Source organism: Dicentrarchus labrax, unplaced genomic scaffold (assembly GCF_905237075.1).
Source record: "Dicentrarchus labrax unplaced genomic scaffold, dlabrax2021, whole genome shotgun sequence".
NCBI classification, from domain to species: domain Eukaryota; kingdom Metazoa; phylum Chordata; class Actinopteri; family Moronidae; genus Dicentrarchus; species Dicentrarchus labrax.
The window spans coordinates 12599388-12616437 of record NW_026136713.1 but is presented as its reverse complement, the minus strand read 5'-3'; the positions used below and the strand labels follow the sequence as shown (position 1 = coordinate 12616437).

The 17050-nt window shown below is 41.7% G+C and overlaps 1 protein-coding gene across 2 annotated transcripts in view; it reads left to right on the top strand.

The window, feature by feature from the left end:
- The window catches only part of gabrb2a (gamma-aminobutyric acid type A receptor subunit beta2a), a 32250-nt gene extending 15851 nt beyond the window's left edge, over nt 1–16399 (top strand). Inside the window, exons 5-10 of one of the 2 annotated variants that reach the window (XM_051419257.1) lie at nt 5069–5151; nt 9782–9919; nt 10123–10275; nt 12340–12584; nt 13045–13185; nt 14338–16399. In XM_051419257.1, coding sequence (XP_051275217.1) covers nt 5069–5151; nt 9782–9919; nt 10123–10275; nt 12340–12584; nt 13045–13185; nt 14338–14694 — 1117 coding nt within the window. In that variant the 3' untranslated portion in view covers nt 14695–16399. The remainder of the gene's footprint in view (nt 1–5068; nt 5152–9781; nt 9920–10122; nt 10276–12339; nt 12585–13044; nt 13186–14337) is intronic. The other variant, XM_051419255.1, reaches the window with a different exon arrangement.
- Nucleotides 16400–17050: the final 651 nt, after the last annotated feature.

Below are 17050 nucleotides of genomic sequence, written 5' to 3'. Positions count from 1 at the left end.
GGAGTACTACTCATCCTGCGTGAGGTCATCTCTGGAGGAGCTTTGTTAGATCTAAAAAAAGAGCATTATGATGTCATTAGGGATTGTGTTGGAGTTTGAAAACATGGGTTTCCTCATTGTATCATTAAAAATAGACGTAGTCTCCGTGACATCACCCATAGGTTTCTGAAGATCCTTCGTGAAGCTCAAATTGTGGTCGGCTCTTGACGTCGCCATCTTGGAACTCCTGACTCCGCGGGCTCCCGGCTAATCCAAAAATGGGCAAAGACTTGGAGCGTGGGTGGAGCTGAGGCGGGCTGAATAAAACCTGATTACTGAAAACAGCCACCTGTGACAGCATACACCTGTCACTCAAATTGGCAATGCAAAACTTTAAGCCTTGATATAATTCACATGTGTGAGGAACCAGAGACTAGATACTGAAAGTCCGGATATATCGACCTCGATCACAGGAGCACACTTTAAATCTCAAACAAAGAGTAGAAGTAGAGCTAGAATTTTATACGCACTGAGAAATACCAAAAATACTAAATACAGCATAGAATGAATTCAAGATCAATTTTCCTGTATTGTTTTATTGCTGCTAACACTGGTAAATGTGTCATGCTATGAGATGTGATGTTGTTTCATTAAATCCTTGCATAATAAGCGGTAAAAGTAAACATATTATTGGCCTCAAAGGTGAATGTGGATTTGTGCTGAACTAACTGAAATTAGCTAACACTGTACCTGGGGAACACCAATAGATTAGTGTTGTTTAGTTTGCAGGAGGCATTAAATGTGTGTGTGTGTGTGTGTGTGTGTGGCGCGTGGGATCTGTGTATATGGGTGGGTGTGTGCAAGTGGGCGAGTGTTATTTTTGGGGTACATGCGGAGGAAGAAGGGTGAGGGTGTTGTTTACTCCTTATTCCCTGGATATATAGTGCATCCCAATCCTGCCAAATCCTGGTCTTCAATTACCAGGAGGAGCAGAAAATTGCAACAGTGCTCCCAACTGTCACTTTAGAGCTCAGTTTGACTCTCGGGGAGAGGTAGTCTGATCTAATTACCCAGCCCCTGAAAAGGCTCAGCCAATAACACAGATGCCGCCCAGGCTGTGAGGAAAAGAACACACACAACAGGAAAAAAAAAACCCATAGCCTTTCATTTCATGCAGGAAAGGAGGAAAGACCAAAGACATTCAATGCATGACTCCTGATGCATGTCGCTCAAAATTCACAGGGAGGAATTGAAAAAAGGAGGGAGAGCCGTAGAGAAGGGAAGAGACATGAAGGTCAGACTTCATTCAAAATGGAGAAATTGTTAGGATTCTCCCTCCTCTCCCTTCACTCCCCCTCCCACCTCTCTCTCTCTCTCTCTTTCTCTCTCTCTGTGAATATTGTAACTCCTTTTGTGAGAGGACATATCCTTGTGCTATGGAGACTGACGTCCTCCTTTGTCAGGGCGAGGAGTGTTCCACTCTGCAGCTCAATAGATGACAACGCATGGCCAGGAGGAGAAAGCTGCTGAGTGGAGGAAGAGAGGGATTTAAATAAGCCCCTTTTTTTTCTGTCAATACGATCAATACAGGCTTAGTATCGCCTTCAAAGTTATCTATCTCTCTGTCTCTGTCAACTACTGATCAGGCAGGGTTGGTTTGTGTGATTTATGTGTTCAGATGTGCCTGTACTTTAAAATTAAGAAACCTCTCCTTTGATTTGGTGTTCTTTGGCACACTCTGGACTCTTTTTGTTGCCACTGCAGACATTTTATTTTCAAATTTGGCAACAGTTCCTGAGAAGAGAGAGACAATCCTGCATGCCATGTTTCCACAGCTCAACACAGAGCTCTCTATCCAAAATGGAGGAAGCTTTCTCCATCTTAATTTAACTTCTAACTCCATTGCAATGTCCATGCAATAATATGTCTGGTTTAACGAAGAGATGCACTGGTTTGTAGCCTGCTTGAAAAAAAATCTCTCTCTGTGTTTGGTTCTCTGCTATGACGCTCCCTCGAAATGAGATTCTGTCTGGGAATTCGTGGTGGTTGTGTTATGTCCGTAAACAAGGTCATTTGGAATAAAGGTGCACAGGCTGCCTTAGGGGGGGTCCACACACACAGACGGACACACAGACACAGACACACATCCCAGGCTGAACTGTGAGGGAACATGCACAGGAGAAAAAAAAAAAAAAACATCCTTTTTTTAGAGCTCCATGTCCTATTAGCTCCGACGCAGAGCAAATGTAGCGTGTTTGAATCTGCGTGATCTGTTAGAGCGTGGCCTCTCCTCCGGCAGGTTGGGATGAGAGAGAGGAACCGGCCCTGATGTTGATGAAGAGCAAACAAGCCTGTGCTTCACGTTCACTGCTGCCGCCGCTGCTGCCGCCGCTGCTGCAGCAGAGATCCACGGCAGACTCTCGCTGCAGCGGAGATGACGAAGAGGAGGAGGAGGAGGAGGAGGAGGAGAAGAATGCGAAGACGGGGAGGGAAATCCTGCAGAGAAATCCTCACCCGTCTCTCCTCCTCCCTCGTTATTAGCTGTTTATTAATTGTTAGCGTGGGTATTGGACATGCTAGCTGGGCCAGGGGATGCAGCAGCAGCTCTTGATTAGCGATGCAGAGTCTCAGACAAAAAAGAGACTTCTGCTGATGATGTAGGTGGACTATAAATAGGCTGTTATTTTTACCCCTGCCATTTTGGCCTCATTTCCGCTTTTCCCCTGCGCTTCCTCTGCCACCGTGATGATTTAGTGATGGTGATGGTGGTGAGTGATGAGTGACTGGCTGGTGAGCACAACATCCCAGTAAGTTGTGGTCATAAAAGGGGTAAACTAGGGCAGAAAAAAGACTCCTGTGTTAATCCCCCAGTGCACCATGGCCCTGCTAACTGGCTCTTATATAAGAGCCCAGAGAGCAAGAAAAAGGAGGCAGAGAGAGCCTGAGTGTGTGTGAGAGAAAGACTGTGTGTCTCTACATCTCAAAAAATGAAATCCTAAACTTGCCCGGCTGGGCCCAAGGGAGCTGCAAGTCTTATGTAGAAGGATTTCAAATAAACTTTAGCTCTTAATTATTAAAGACAAAGCACTCTTCAAGATAAGTTTGTAGTTACGATGGAGTTATATTGTGATTTAGTTTTTACTGATACTCTTATTTGCTAAGCAGGGAAGAGTTTTGAAACGTTACATCTCAAAATATATTTCTAGATTATACACCGTCAGACAATATAAACGTGTCATACTTTTTATATCATTGCAGCTCTCCCTTTAATATCTATTAGCATGACTGATTCATGGTAAAATTGGACGTTATATATGATTTCTTTTGATTTCAGGTTCAGTTTGTAACATTTAGGAGGATCTATTGGCAGAAATTGAATATAATATTCATACGTATGTTTTTATTAGTCTTTAATCACCTGAACATGGAAATCGTTGTGTTTTCATTGCCCGTTTGTATCTACAGACGTCGCAGGTCACTTTCCATGGAGTCCGCCATGTTGAACAGTCATGTTTCTACAATTCTATAATAACCCAGAAAGGACAAACCAAACACTGGCTTTAAAGAGGGCCCTTCGTCAAATACAGACCCCAGTTGTGTTCAATTAGTTGAAACTTCACCTCTTAATGCCACTAAATCCTACAAACTGCTCCTTTAATATAGCATTATAAATTATAGAGATTATTTTACACTGCTCCCGTTACAAAATTGTGTCAAGAATTTTCTAAATTGAGTGTCAACATCTTTAAACATGGCAGAATAAGGCAGATTATCATGTTTATATTAGTATTACAAACGTGTTAAAATGATCTCACTGGCAGATTTCATTCACTTGAATCAAGAAAACTAGGCTTTTAGGATTCAAAAATTGACAAAACAATTCGACTTTTTAAGAGCAGTCTTTTCACAACTTATGACTTCTAATAGTTGGTGCAGGTTTAGGTTCTCACAGACCAACTTCATTGTCAGTTATTATGAATGAATGGACCACTAAAGCCATAAACTGATGAACTGATTATAAATAACTATGATAAGGGGAAACCTAGATCCTGACAAATACTTAGACCTATACTGGGAATTCTCCCACAGTCTATTATTGTTAATGGTCGCATGATGCTATCGTGGTTTATATCAATCAGTTTGTGTGTGTATATGTGTGTGTGGGCTTGTCTTACAAGTCTAGGATGCTAGATTTAGTCCCTGTAGTTAAATTGTGTGTCCAGTCTCTCTCAGACAGCCTCGGGGGTTTGGCACGGCCGGGTGCCAGCCCGTCTCAGCTCTGGCCAACTTGTCGTGTGTGTAACAGGAAGTGCGTCGCTCTGAGTGAACCTGTCGGACGTGGCTGGCTCACACTCGTCGGCTCTTTATTACAGGATTGTGTGACCAGAGGGTGAACCCTGTTCTTGTTTTATCTACTTATGACGAAAATAAAACCAGTGCTGTGTCCCAGTTCCATACTACATACGGTGCTAATTTTATACAGTAGACACTCATTTTGATAGTATAGTGTTCTTGCAATTAGTACACAAGAAATAAATGTACATTTTGTACTAACAGGAAATGATGCAATGATGATGTGAAAAATGTGAAACGTTTTTTTTTTTAAAACAGCAATAAAGAGAGATTTTTTATAGCTTTGTAGGTCGTCACCGGGAGACGAGACCCTGCACGGAAGAGAGAGGGGTTGTAATGTTGAAGAAAAGTATTGTGAGCTTGTTGCTGGGATCAGCAGGAGGTTTCTCTTGAGACCCTTAAAACAGGAAATATGTATAAAAACGGCAGACAGAGCAAGGCTACTTTATTTCAACTGGCTGTTTACAGTTTACGACAATTACAACAAACGTCTGCTGGAAGGATTCAGCAAACAGCATCTGATTTTGAGTTAATCTTGATTGACCTATTTTATGATATTTTTTCATTTAATGTTCACTTGTTGTTTTAGTTCAGGTATACTGATTTGTCATCATCCTGCTCTGACGTGCGCATCGCACTCTGTTGTGAAGGTCAAATGAAATGAACTGGACTGCTCGTGGCTGCCTCAGCCGGCTCTTTGATGAATCCTATATTTTCCATCCCACTCTGTGTGTAGGATCACCACAACCGCTGCCTGCATGATGGACCTGCGCCGCTACCCTCTAGATGAGCAAAACTGCACCCTGGAGATCGAAAGCTGTAAGTACCGTTGTCCCTGACAACCAGCTCTCACGCCCACACCTAGACGTAGAATAAAATAGATCCCACGTACACATGCAGCTCTGAAATCTGGTCTGCCAGCCCAGTGGCGGCAAGGAAGAAGGAAGGTTGATAAGACTGTATGTAAAATGCTGAGAAAGGCTGATGAGATATCAAGAGATACGCATCAAGAAGAGGAACATCACTAATGGCTCACTGACTGATAACATCCAGCCTAATTAATTCAACTCCAACTGCAGTGGCTGATTAGGTCCAGTGTTTCAGGGATGTGCTGATAGTGGATGTTATGTGCAGCTTCCTCCAGAAACTGCCTCCATGTTTGTACAGTACAAAGAGCTCATTTCACATGGAGTTTGTAATTGTACGTGATCCGGCGTTCTCGAGTTGAGGGAGGGAGGGAGAGCGCTGAGGAACATGAGAGGGAAAGACGAGGTCCTCTGCGTGTTTTATCTGGGTCCCTGGAGAAAAGGATTATGGGGCTGGGATGTGGTGTAGGGCTCAGTCTTTCCGGGTTTGATCACACTATTGCCAGCAGCGTTGAGCAGCACAAAAACAGTGCGGGTCAGAACCGCCTCTTGCTGCTCCTCTCCCATTATGCTCGCCATCTCTCTCCTCATCACTCCCTTTTTCCGTTTCTCATCTCCCTTTCTTTGCACAGTCTCATCCTCTTCTTTTTTTTCCTTCTCTCCCAGCCTTTTTATCTCTTTCTCCATCACTCATACTCTCTTTTTTTCTCCTCCTCCTCCTCCTCTCTTAGGCAGCCCAACACAAAATGCACACACACACACACACACACACACACACACACACACACACACACACTCCCTCCCTCCTTCCCTCCCTCACACACACACACACACAGTTCCAGTTTTGATCACCAGGCACTATCTGCTCTCATATGGATTAACTGGCAATGGTTTTAACGTTGGAATCGCTTCATGCCAGAGCATGCTATTTTATTCAGACTAATGAGCCCAGAGAACTCTCACTTCCCTTGATAAACTTGATGCATTTTTAACAGACACAAGTCTTAAAACCCCAGATCCCCTGATACATCAGCAGCTCACTACTGCAGCTCAGGCCACTGGTCTCACATGCTGGGCTGCACTGAGCAATAATTGATTTCTACCCTTCCAACAGTAAAGATTTATTGTATTGCACACATACACATGCAAATACACACCCACATGTGTATGCATATCTTAGAGCTCAAACTGCATTGTCTCTCTCTTCACGTCAGTCTTGTGGGACTCGCTTGACGGCCCAGGATCAGTGCGGTGATGTAATATATTGACATCTTTCCTATAATGTGCAGAGACAATGGTCCAGAACTAATGGAGCTACAATCCAACTGACCAGTTATGTAAAGGCCATAAAATGCTCCCTTATGATGCTCTTCAAGCCAAAACCTCCCTTTCCCAAACTCCTCGACGCCCTCCTGATCCCAGCCCGTCATGGCTGATCAGAGCTGCGCTGAGCTGCACATCAAAACAGCAGCATGGTGGACTCGGCCCTAATTGGGGTGATGCAGAGTTGCACGAGGCTGGGATGATGATAATGGAGACGTGGAGGGAGAGCTTACTGTATCTGCTGGTGTACAATTCCATCATAAAGCACATTATGCTCCACAGCTGCAAACAGGAGGTGTGATGTATTTAGTGTCTGTGTGTGCAAGAAATGCAACAATTATAGTTTCAATATTATTATTTTTTTTATTATATTATGGGAGGTATTTACTAGTCTTAAGTTCAGTGAAACAAGACGTGTGTTTGGGGAAAATGTCTGAAGAAGCAAATACTGTTTGTTTGTTTGTTTGTTTGTTTGTTTGTTTGTTTGAGATTAAATCAGCATGTATTTATCCAACTACCTAAAGTCTCCATGCCACCCTCTGGCCACCACATGAATATTTCTCTAGATCCGCCCCTGCCCCACATACACCGTCCTGCTGCTGTGAACACACCAAACGTGCATTAATCCACAGCTGAAAATAGTTCCCAACAAATACACAATTTACTCCTGTTTGAGTGATGTTTGCTAAAAGCTACAGTGCCTAAAAAAACTAAAAACTATATATTTGTGACTCGTTAAAGATTTATATCTTCAGTAGCAACAAATGATACTTGGAGCTGGAGTCAGAAAGTATTGAGAGATGCAGTAAGACAGTGATGGTTATTACGGTTTTATGGGATTTGTTGTAATTAACCTTAAATGTTAATGATGCAAGATATACATTCTCAGATCAACATCAGAGACAGAAGATATGATAGGTCTTTTTCATGGCAGACATTTTGACATGTCACAGTAGGAATAACAAGAGCGTAAATTGTAAAATTAATGATCAGTTCAGTCTTCAGTTTCAGGTTCCTGCTATTGTGCATCCAGATTCATGCAGAACGGAGCCACTGTTGATATTATTAGTAACACTTGTGCTTTTCCTGCTATGACAAGTCCAAATGTATGCTGTGAAAAAGGCCTATGGGTGAAGTTAGCTGCCTGTCCAACCAATAACACCACAACACGAGCACTGTGACTAACTTCACCTTGAATGTCAGTGCCACAGCAACAAAGAATTCTGTGTTAATTTTTAAAAAATCTGAGCCTTGGAGTTTAATTATTCATCACATCTGAATAGGTCACTGCCTCTATTTTGAGGCAGACAAAGTAGAACTCAGGGCTGGGAGATGGCTGCTCCCTGTTTGCCTGCAAAACTGTTAATGTCAGAGACAGACTGCAACAACTGCAACAGTTTCCATCCATGTGCAACAAACACATCCAGCTCCAAATGCTTCCAACATTAGTCTTTAGTCTTTTATATGGATTAGAGTTTCTGTTTTATCTACTATCAACACTCTGAGTAGATTCCCATATATGCAGAATGTGGAAATTATAACTACAATGAAAAGCTTCAGAATAGTTTCAAAGCTTACTTTTAAATTATACGTCTGCTTTTCAACATTTAATGTTTTTAAAGGATTGTATTTTACGTTACTTTACATCAACAGCCATTCTCAAACGTATACAGAAATATTTTAAATCAATTTGATCCATCACACTAAACATTTGTGTGAATGTTTCCGTTCCGATTATTGGCCTGGCTGATTATCGGATTCGATATTCTGAATTTTTCAGATTATAAATGAATTCAATTTTAAAATAATTTAAAAACTTGCTACTTTGGCTCTGATGTAGCCATTTCTCTCTGTCTGTAGTCACACTGTGCCACAGATGGGGGAAATGGAAATTAGTAATTACAATAAGTACACTCATGTACTGTATTTTGGTTCCCAATACTTATTATTGGTTCCCTTTATTACTAATAATCATCAGAATCAGAATCAGCATCAGATTTATTGCCAGGTAGGTTTTTACACATACGAGGAATTCGTCTTGGTGCAGTGGTGCATAACATATAGGCTACAATCACACAAAAAATAGAGTACTTTTAAAATATAAATAAATAAAGATAAGAAAACTGTACAGAAAACGGGAGTGCATAATTCCAATAATTCAACGGAAGAGAGAAGAAAAGTGGGAAAGAGATCAGCTGGAGTTGTTCCGCTGATGTTCATGAGCTCTTCTCTAGTGAAAGATATCACAGCCGAAAACTGAATTTACACACAAAACAAGAAAAAACAAAGCACACCAACACACCGAGGTGACCATTCGTATCGCAATCTTAGGTTATCATCTGAAATAAACATATCAGTTAATCCCTACTTGTTTATATTGGTGAGACATTTCTGAAATCTCTTCTGTGTTGTTGTATTCAAGAAAACTCTTAAGATACAAGATTTGTGAGTTTGTTGAGCGACAGTGTATTCACGAGCTGTGTCGTTGGAAGATCAAAGATAGAAAACACACAATAATCCAACATCAGTGTTGAAAAGGTTTTTGTATGTTTGTTTTGCATTAAAAGATTTGCTTGGTGGCTGACAGCCAAGCAAAAAGTGTTCTTTCCAGACCTTCCAACAAGCACTTGAACACACCACCAAGAAAGCATTTAAAAATTACCTGCTTGATGCTGCATCATCATGCTTTTAAAATGTATGTCTGACAAAAAAAATTAAGTTAGCTATGATGGATTACAAATCTGAAGCAGATGTAAAGTCACTGTAAGTTGGTTTTCATAGTAAACAATCAATGTAAACCAATTTCTACCTGGGAGATTGAAAATCAATCTTAAAATGTGTGTTAAAGTTATTCTCAACTATTCTGTCTTGTGGCACTTTAAAACAAAGTCTGCTTGTGGTACGTCTTTAAAGTTTCACTTCAGCCACTTCTATTCTTCTCTTCTCAAATTGTTTAAGAGTAAAGAAATGATCAAATTGAATTTCCCAATATAAAAAGAAACAATATCAAAAATAAACAAAATTTAACGTTGCCTTAATGTTTGTCTCTACTCATCTTGTGACCCCTCAGATGTGAACAATTGTGAGGCTCTTGAGCTACAGCTCTAGAAAATATTGAGCAGTATTTGTAGTGAATGAGCTAAAAACATAGATATCCACCGACACCACCATTTAACATTACTGCGCTACACTATGATGTATTATAGACCGTTAATGGACGATGATAATGTGTCTCTAAGTGCTTTTGTGTCTCTCTGCAGATGGCTACACCACAGATGATATTGAGTTTTACTGGCGAGGTGGGGACGGCGCAGTGTCCGGGGTCGACAGGATAGAGCTGCCACAGTTCTCTATCGTTGACTATAAGCTCATCTCCAAAAACGTGGTCTTCTCAACAGGTACACAACTGTTCACGTGCACTGGCTGCTTCATTCAGCTTATTACAGGTTATTAGGAAAAATATCCCAACATTAAATTGGTATAAGGTATTGGAGACGGATATGACAGGCTCGCTAGTGTCAAGGAAAGTATAGCTTTTAGTGGGTGTCATTGAGGAAAATCTATTTCTATCCAACTTCCTCTCTCCCTGTGCCTCCTTCAGGTTCCTACCCCCGCCTGTCCCTCAGCTTCAAACTGAAGAGGAACATTGGTTACTTCATCCTGCAGACATACATGCCTTCCATCCTGATTACCATCCTCTCCTGGGTCTCCTTCTGGATCAACTACGACGCTTCGGCTGCCAGAGTGGCCCTGGGTAGGATCGCCTCGCCACCGCTGAACAGTGACCCTGGGAAATAACCCAAAGCTAATTGATAACAGACCATAAAAAGAGCCATTTAACATACATAGAGACTCGCTTTAGATCTGTGCATTATTGTCTGCCATGAGCCTGATCTCTGTGTTGACTCTTTGTTTTCTCAGCATTTACTTTTCTTCTCATTAGCTCTAAGCATGTGAGTGATAGCAGCGTGTGATAGGCTGCCTGGCTAAATGTCTGTTGTTCAGAGATGATATATGCATGACTCATGCAGAGCGAGAAGCGCTGCAGCTCGACCTTGAAGCGTGCTGTCTTTCTCTCCTGCCTGTCTGTCTATCGGAGCCTCTCATTGGTCAGAGATCCCGGCTTATCAGAGCCAGATCGCGGCTAAATTACAGCCGAACGAGAGGTGCCAACATTTGCTAAGATGCACCCTAAAAAATAGACTCAATGTTTTTACATCAATGTCAAACTACTAAAATGAAAGCTGTCTTTAGTGTTAAACTTGGGTATGATAGGTCAGAGCAGCAGAGGAAATGGCTCTGAGCTTTATGTGTGCCCTTCTTGTCACACACCATTTGTTTTCTGGAGTGGGACACATGCGGGTTGGAGCCCCAGACGGTGCGTTCAGAGGGTAACGTGATTTAAAGATTTTGCCTCCTCCCAGCGTCCTGAGTATGTGCAGCGGGCGAGTGCAGCCAATGAGAGATGAAGCTCCATGCTACAGAGACACTGCTGCCTGCTGGGTTATTTATAATACGTGTGAATCTGACCAAATGCAGATTGTGCATGCAGATGACTAATGTATCAAACACAATGCGTGTATGTCAAAAAAACAGGTGAATCGTGCTGTGACTAATAGCAGATGTTTACAGTGGAAACGCTATGCTTTTTATACAGTTTGTTCCGTGTCCGTTTGGATACGTACATGATTAAATATAAACCTTACTCAAATGAAACACACTCGCTTTCGGTCTCAGGAGGTTTTAAAGGGCTCTCTTTATCCATATGGGTTCACATTCTGTCAGGCCTGTCTGTTTTCTATAAATAAATACAATAAAATGTATGTGACAAACACAGGTGCTTACGTTCACAAGCGCACACTGGTATCCTTTGAAGATGAGCACCTGATCTCAGTTACTTAGCTTTTGGGCAAATTCCAATGAAACTCCAAGACAATTGTCCACTCACTCCCATTTATAATAGACACTCAGTAGTTTACTGGAGAGTGAGCAGTGAATTTTATTTTCAACACTTCAAGCTTTACACTCATCTGCATTTTACGTCATCACTGACGGATGTAGAGCTTCATAAGTTGACTGTATTTTGTGCTTCTTTCAATTGCATTTTTGGATTTATGGCAGAAAGCTTTTGTTAGTCTTTTTGTAGCTTTTTGTTTCCATTGTGAATTTTCTTTGGGCATAAATTTACACACACAAATAAATTAGCAGAGAGTAAATAAAGTGCACAATATCCTAACTAGAAAGTGATTTCGGACACAGCCCAAGACTACAGCAGTTCTTAGGCACAGTGGCATAATGTTTACTATATTCACCATCTTACTTTAGTGTGTCAGCATGCTAATATTTGCTATTAGCACTAAACACAAAGTACAGCTGAGGCTGATGAGAATGTTATTAGTTTTTATTGGGCAAACTGAAATGTTGGCCTACTCGACAAAAAGTTATTAAATCACAAAAATGAATATGATTTATTCTGAGGGGGACATTAATCAAAATTTTAACAGTTGGTGACATTTCACTCAAAATCCGAAATATCAACAGCTGATGACGCTGCAGGGAAAGTCGGGGCATCACCAAAATCTGTCGGATTCATTGTCTTTGGTCCATGAATGTCTGTACGATTTTTTATTTTAATCCATCCAGCAGGTGTTGAGATATTTCATTATCATCGCTGACGCCATGCTGCTAGCATGGCTAAACATCTAATAACCTTTAATCAAACTTGACAACTTGATTCTTTTACTGTACAGATGATGGTAAAAAATGTCTTACAGCGTCTAAAGACTTTCTTTCTAAACGTGTGACCTGTGGTATCCAGGGATCACTACGGTGCTGACCATGACCACCATCAACACCCACTTGCGAGAGACGCTCCCAAAGATCCCCTACGTGAAGGCTATTGACATGTACCTGATGGGCTGCTTTGTGTTTGTGTTCCTGGCCCTGCTCGAGTACGCCTTCGTCAACTACATCTTCTTCGGCCAGGGCCCTCAGCGGCAGAAGAAGGCGGCTGAGAAAGCAGCCACGGCCAATAACGAGAAGCTGAGACCCGACCCCAACAAGGTACATGTGCAGGCAAACTTCCTCTAGAGGTATCTGTGCTGTCAGTTAATGTGTGTGTTTGTTTCTGTGGGCGCAAATTACTTCTTCTCCTCTCAAGGTCAATGTGATGCTGTGATCAATGCTTGATGTCCTTTACCAGCACTCTTTACTCCTGCTCTAGCTCTCCGTTTCTCACTGGTTTAGCCTTGTGTATCAACTTTATTACTCAGACCAGGATCTGAAAGAGTGAATGCAGAAGCAATGATTGGCTCATACTTTATCTCCATATTTCTGTGTCTCTCAAAGGGCAAGGCGCCTTGGAAAAATCACTGGCTGTGGTGCCAAAGCCTTCCCTTTTTTATTCAGCTGCTAAAGTTAGCAGGAACAACAGCAACATAAAAAAAATAAAACACCCTTTCCTTCTGAGTGTGGCAAGCTACGATTTCCCCCAAGTAACAGTGCTGATTTTGTATGCTTGCAGTGGCTGGTGGGAAATGTAGTTCAGAGAGATGATGCTCTGTATGCCAGAATGAAACAGAGGGAAATTGACGCATATGACTCGATGTGGGATCCCATCTTTGTGGACGATGCCGCATTAGGACTAGGCGAGCAAAGAAATAAGGTACTGGAGGTTTTGAAAGTCAAAACTAACAATGTCATCAATCTGAATCAATCCAGATCAGAGGAAAATGCTGTAGTTTTTGTGCATTTCTTTGATTTCTATAGATTTTTAAGGCAACTTTGATCATCACTCCCACCATTGTGTTTTTTCCCTCTCTTGGTTTGCTCTTCATGCATTTTCCTGACAAACATGGCTTAGCAGTTTGATTTCTGCAGGCATTAATTTAATCTTAACTTGGGCTCTACATCTAAATTGATGGGAAATGACAAATATGGCAAGAGAGAAGAAAACATCAGTAGCTTCTCTTAAGATAATATAATTTAGATACAAATACTGTACAATTTCAAAGGCAATTGATAACTCTCTTAAGACTAAGTGACGCAATTGAAAAAAATGGATCGTCAGATAAGAGAAAGAGATCATTTGCAGTTTGATGAATAGTGCCAACTAAGTGGCTTCGCTTCAAAGTGACTTACACAAAAACAACAAAATACAACAAGCTCCATTTACAGCGGGACAGGATTGGATTATAGGGACGTTTTTCCTCAGAAGTCAGGCTATGGATGAAGAAATGTTGATCCGAATTCACTTCCCACAACGTCTTTCCTGACCTGCCCCCTGAACCTTTTTAGCCTACCTCTCCTCCATCTTTGCAAAGTCCTTACTATTTCTCTCAACCTTCTCCTGTCACATTTTTTTCCTTTTGCTTTCTCTTTTTTTATTCAGTTTGTCTTGTGAATCGACAGAATTTTAACCACAATCTGGTTGAAATTCTGAGATGACAATGAAGATTTCTCCATGAGAATTAGTTTGTGGAGTGCGTTGTGCTCTTCCAGGAATGTTTCCTCATAGTCTTGTGGTCGTATTATCACTCAGATATTGATTAACAGATGATCAATAATTTACTTAGTTCTTTTAAAAGTGCTTAAAATATTTATTCACTGTAAGTAAACACAATTTTTGACTCATTTGCATTACCCATTCTAGCACCTCATCAGTATTTTTTACACAGTGAATTACTTACTGATCATTGTAGCTGCACTTGTTTTGAATAATCATTTTACTAGATTCAGTTTGAAGTTAAAACCACTTTTAGATTTCCCTTTGGCAGTAACTTCTCATGGCTCCACCTGTTTTTACACCCTCACACAGATGACTCCCGACGACAACATCCTGTTCAGCACCCTGGAGATGAAGAACGAGATGGGTGGTGCCGGGGATCTTTCCCGGGGCCTGGGAGCACCCGGAGACCCCCGCAACACCATGCTGGCCTATGATAGCTCGACGCTGCAGTACCGCAGGGCAGCCATGGCCCGCCAGAACTATGGCCATAGCGCCTTGGAGCGCCACGCCCAGAAGAAGTCGCGTCTACGGAGAAGGGCCTCCCAGCTCAAGGTGAATATCCCAGACCTGTCCGACGTGAACTCTATCGATAAGTGGTCCAGGATGATCTTCCCCACCGTCTTCTCCTTCTTCAATGTCGTCTACTGGCTCTACTACGTCCATTAAACCCGGCGGCGTCCGGTGGCCAGCTTGTGGCGGGCATGCAAAGAAGGGGGGGAGGGAGAGTGGGGATTTAAGGAAGATGAGAGAGGTCAGGGGAGAGAGAGAGAGATGATGTGAGAGAGAGAATGAGAGATGAACAGTGCACCAACTTTTTTAGCTGGTTCATTTTAGAAAAAGTGGAGAGAATGCAAAGACTTTTGGATGGACTGCAGCAGCACCCAACACTTCAGTCAGCAGTGACTCTTTTAGGATTTGGGAAACACCTTAAAACGACTGACAAACACTCGAAAAAGAAGAGCGAGTTTTAAAAAGACAGAAATGGTGCCTGTTCCAGAATTTCAATATATCACTAATATTTGTCATTCGTAGCTTACTCTCTGTGGATCAAATATTTATGCTTGTGTTTGCATATACTTTAAGGATTTGTTTTGTTTAGTATCTATTTACTTCGTAGCCGAGCTGTCTGCATCCAGGAAAGCTTTATAAATGATTTTAAAGGAGTCATCCTTGATAGTCTATTTTCCTATAATTACTGTATATCAAAAACATCCTTTAAAAGCATGCTTATGTTTGATTTAATTTGCATCTCAGTCATGATGATGATGGAGCGCAAAGCATTTTAGTTTTACTAGTTGAGGTTAGTCTGTCAGTTACCATTTTGCAGCTTTGGCTTAGCATGGCCCGCCTGGGTGGATGGTTTGAGCATCGCTGGATGACAACAAGTGGACGGCAGGGGGCGCTCTTTTCTCTGGACATCCCTGTGGGGCTTTAATGGTGCCAATGCTGAACAGAAAAAGCTTCTTCAGTTGTTAAAGGTCTCATATAATCCGGTGAAAGAGCGGGACTGTTGGACACTGACGCTTTGGCCAAGTTTATGTTTTGCTTTTGCTGTGCTGACAGAATCAAGTCCATTTCACCACGTGTTATTTTTTTAAAGAGAACATTTGACTCCTCCGTACTTTCTGCCATCGTGTGAGGAGCTTCAGAGGCGGAGAATGGCTTTAACACGACTTAAGCTGGTGTAAGAACTTTGCTGATAGATGAGCTGAGTTTCATTGCAACCAGAGTTGCTGCATAAATATGGCAATCCACAATCATCATTATCAGTAGAATTGAATGATAGAAGTATGATGCGTTTCATTGTGATTAGGTTGCTGTTTTGAAAAACTGTAGATAAACATAAATCATGTTTAAAGAAAAAGAGATGATTCATTTTTATAAATCAATACTCACATTATTGTGTAAATATTATGGATTTATTCTATTTAAATGGGTCTCTGTTGTTGTTTTTGCAGTTGAATTACAGATCAAATGTTCCATTCAGTCAAAAAAAAAAGAAGAAAAAAGAGCAATTTAACTGAGGAAAAAGAAAAACACAATTCACAACTTTGCTGACTCTGTACTTTTTGGACTTTTCTCTCTTTTCTTTCTTTTTAATGGACTCTAAAAGCATCTACTTGCTGAAACTAAAGCACTTCCAGACACCAGTGACTTTTGGGTCAATGTTTTGTTCTCCAGAAATGACTAAACAAGGACCCCACTATCCAGGCATTGAAGTCAGGCATATTTTGTACAAAGTTTCTGTAAATTCCAATTGTAATATTTCATAATGACTGTAAATATCTTGTGTAATGATTGTCAGCAATTATGAAGATGTATCTAAATTCAATTAAAACTCAATTCAGTCTATCACTTCAATAACAGAGTACACGGCTGGCGGTTTTATGTGTCCTGTGTGAATGTGCGACTGTTCATGATAACTGACTGTCCTGCTCATGGCTGATTGAGTGTCTGAATGAGTGAGTGAACAACTAAAGCCGACACAGGGAGCGAGCAGGCAAGCGAGAGAAGGAAATGTAGGGGTGAATAGAGAGATGTGAGGGCTGCAGCTGGGGACTATTGGCTGCATAATGGATGGAGAGGCAGAGGAGTCAGAGCAAGAGGCCGCAGTGGTGGTCTGGCCCGAGATGGGCTCGGCTGGGGTCTGAGTAGGGCCAAGCGCCAGCCCCGGCCTCAGGGGACATTAACGCAGAGAGCCATAGATATGGAGGCACTCTGTGGACTCAACTGTGGGCCCACTGGCTGCAGGGGCCGGAGCGCCTGCTACGAAAAAAGACAGGAAGAGAGAGAAAATGAAGGACAATGAAGAGAGCCATCCATCCATCCATCCATGCCTCAACCTATCCCTGCATCTTCCCCTCACTCAGCAAACCCACAGCACTGCACTTTCCTCTTGTCCTGACCACTGTTACAGCCCTTAAATGGATGCTATTGAATATTTGATGGTGCAAAACACTGAATATTTAATATTTAAAAAGGGATTTTGTTCTAGCAGGGACTAATGTGCAGCTAATGTTTG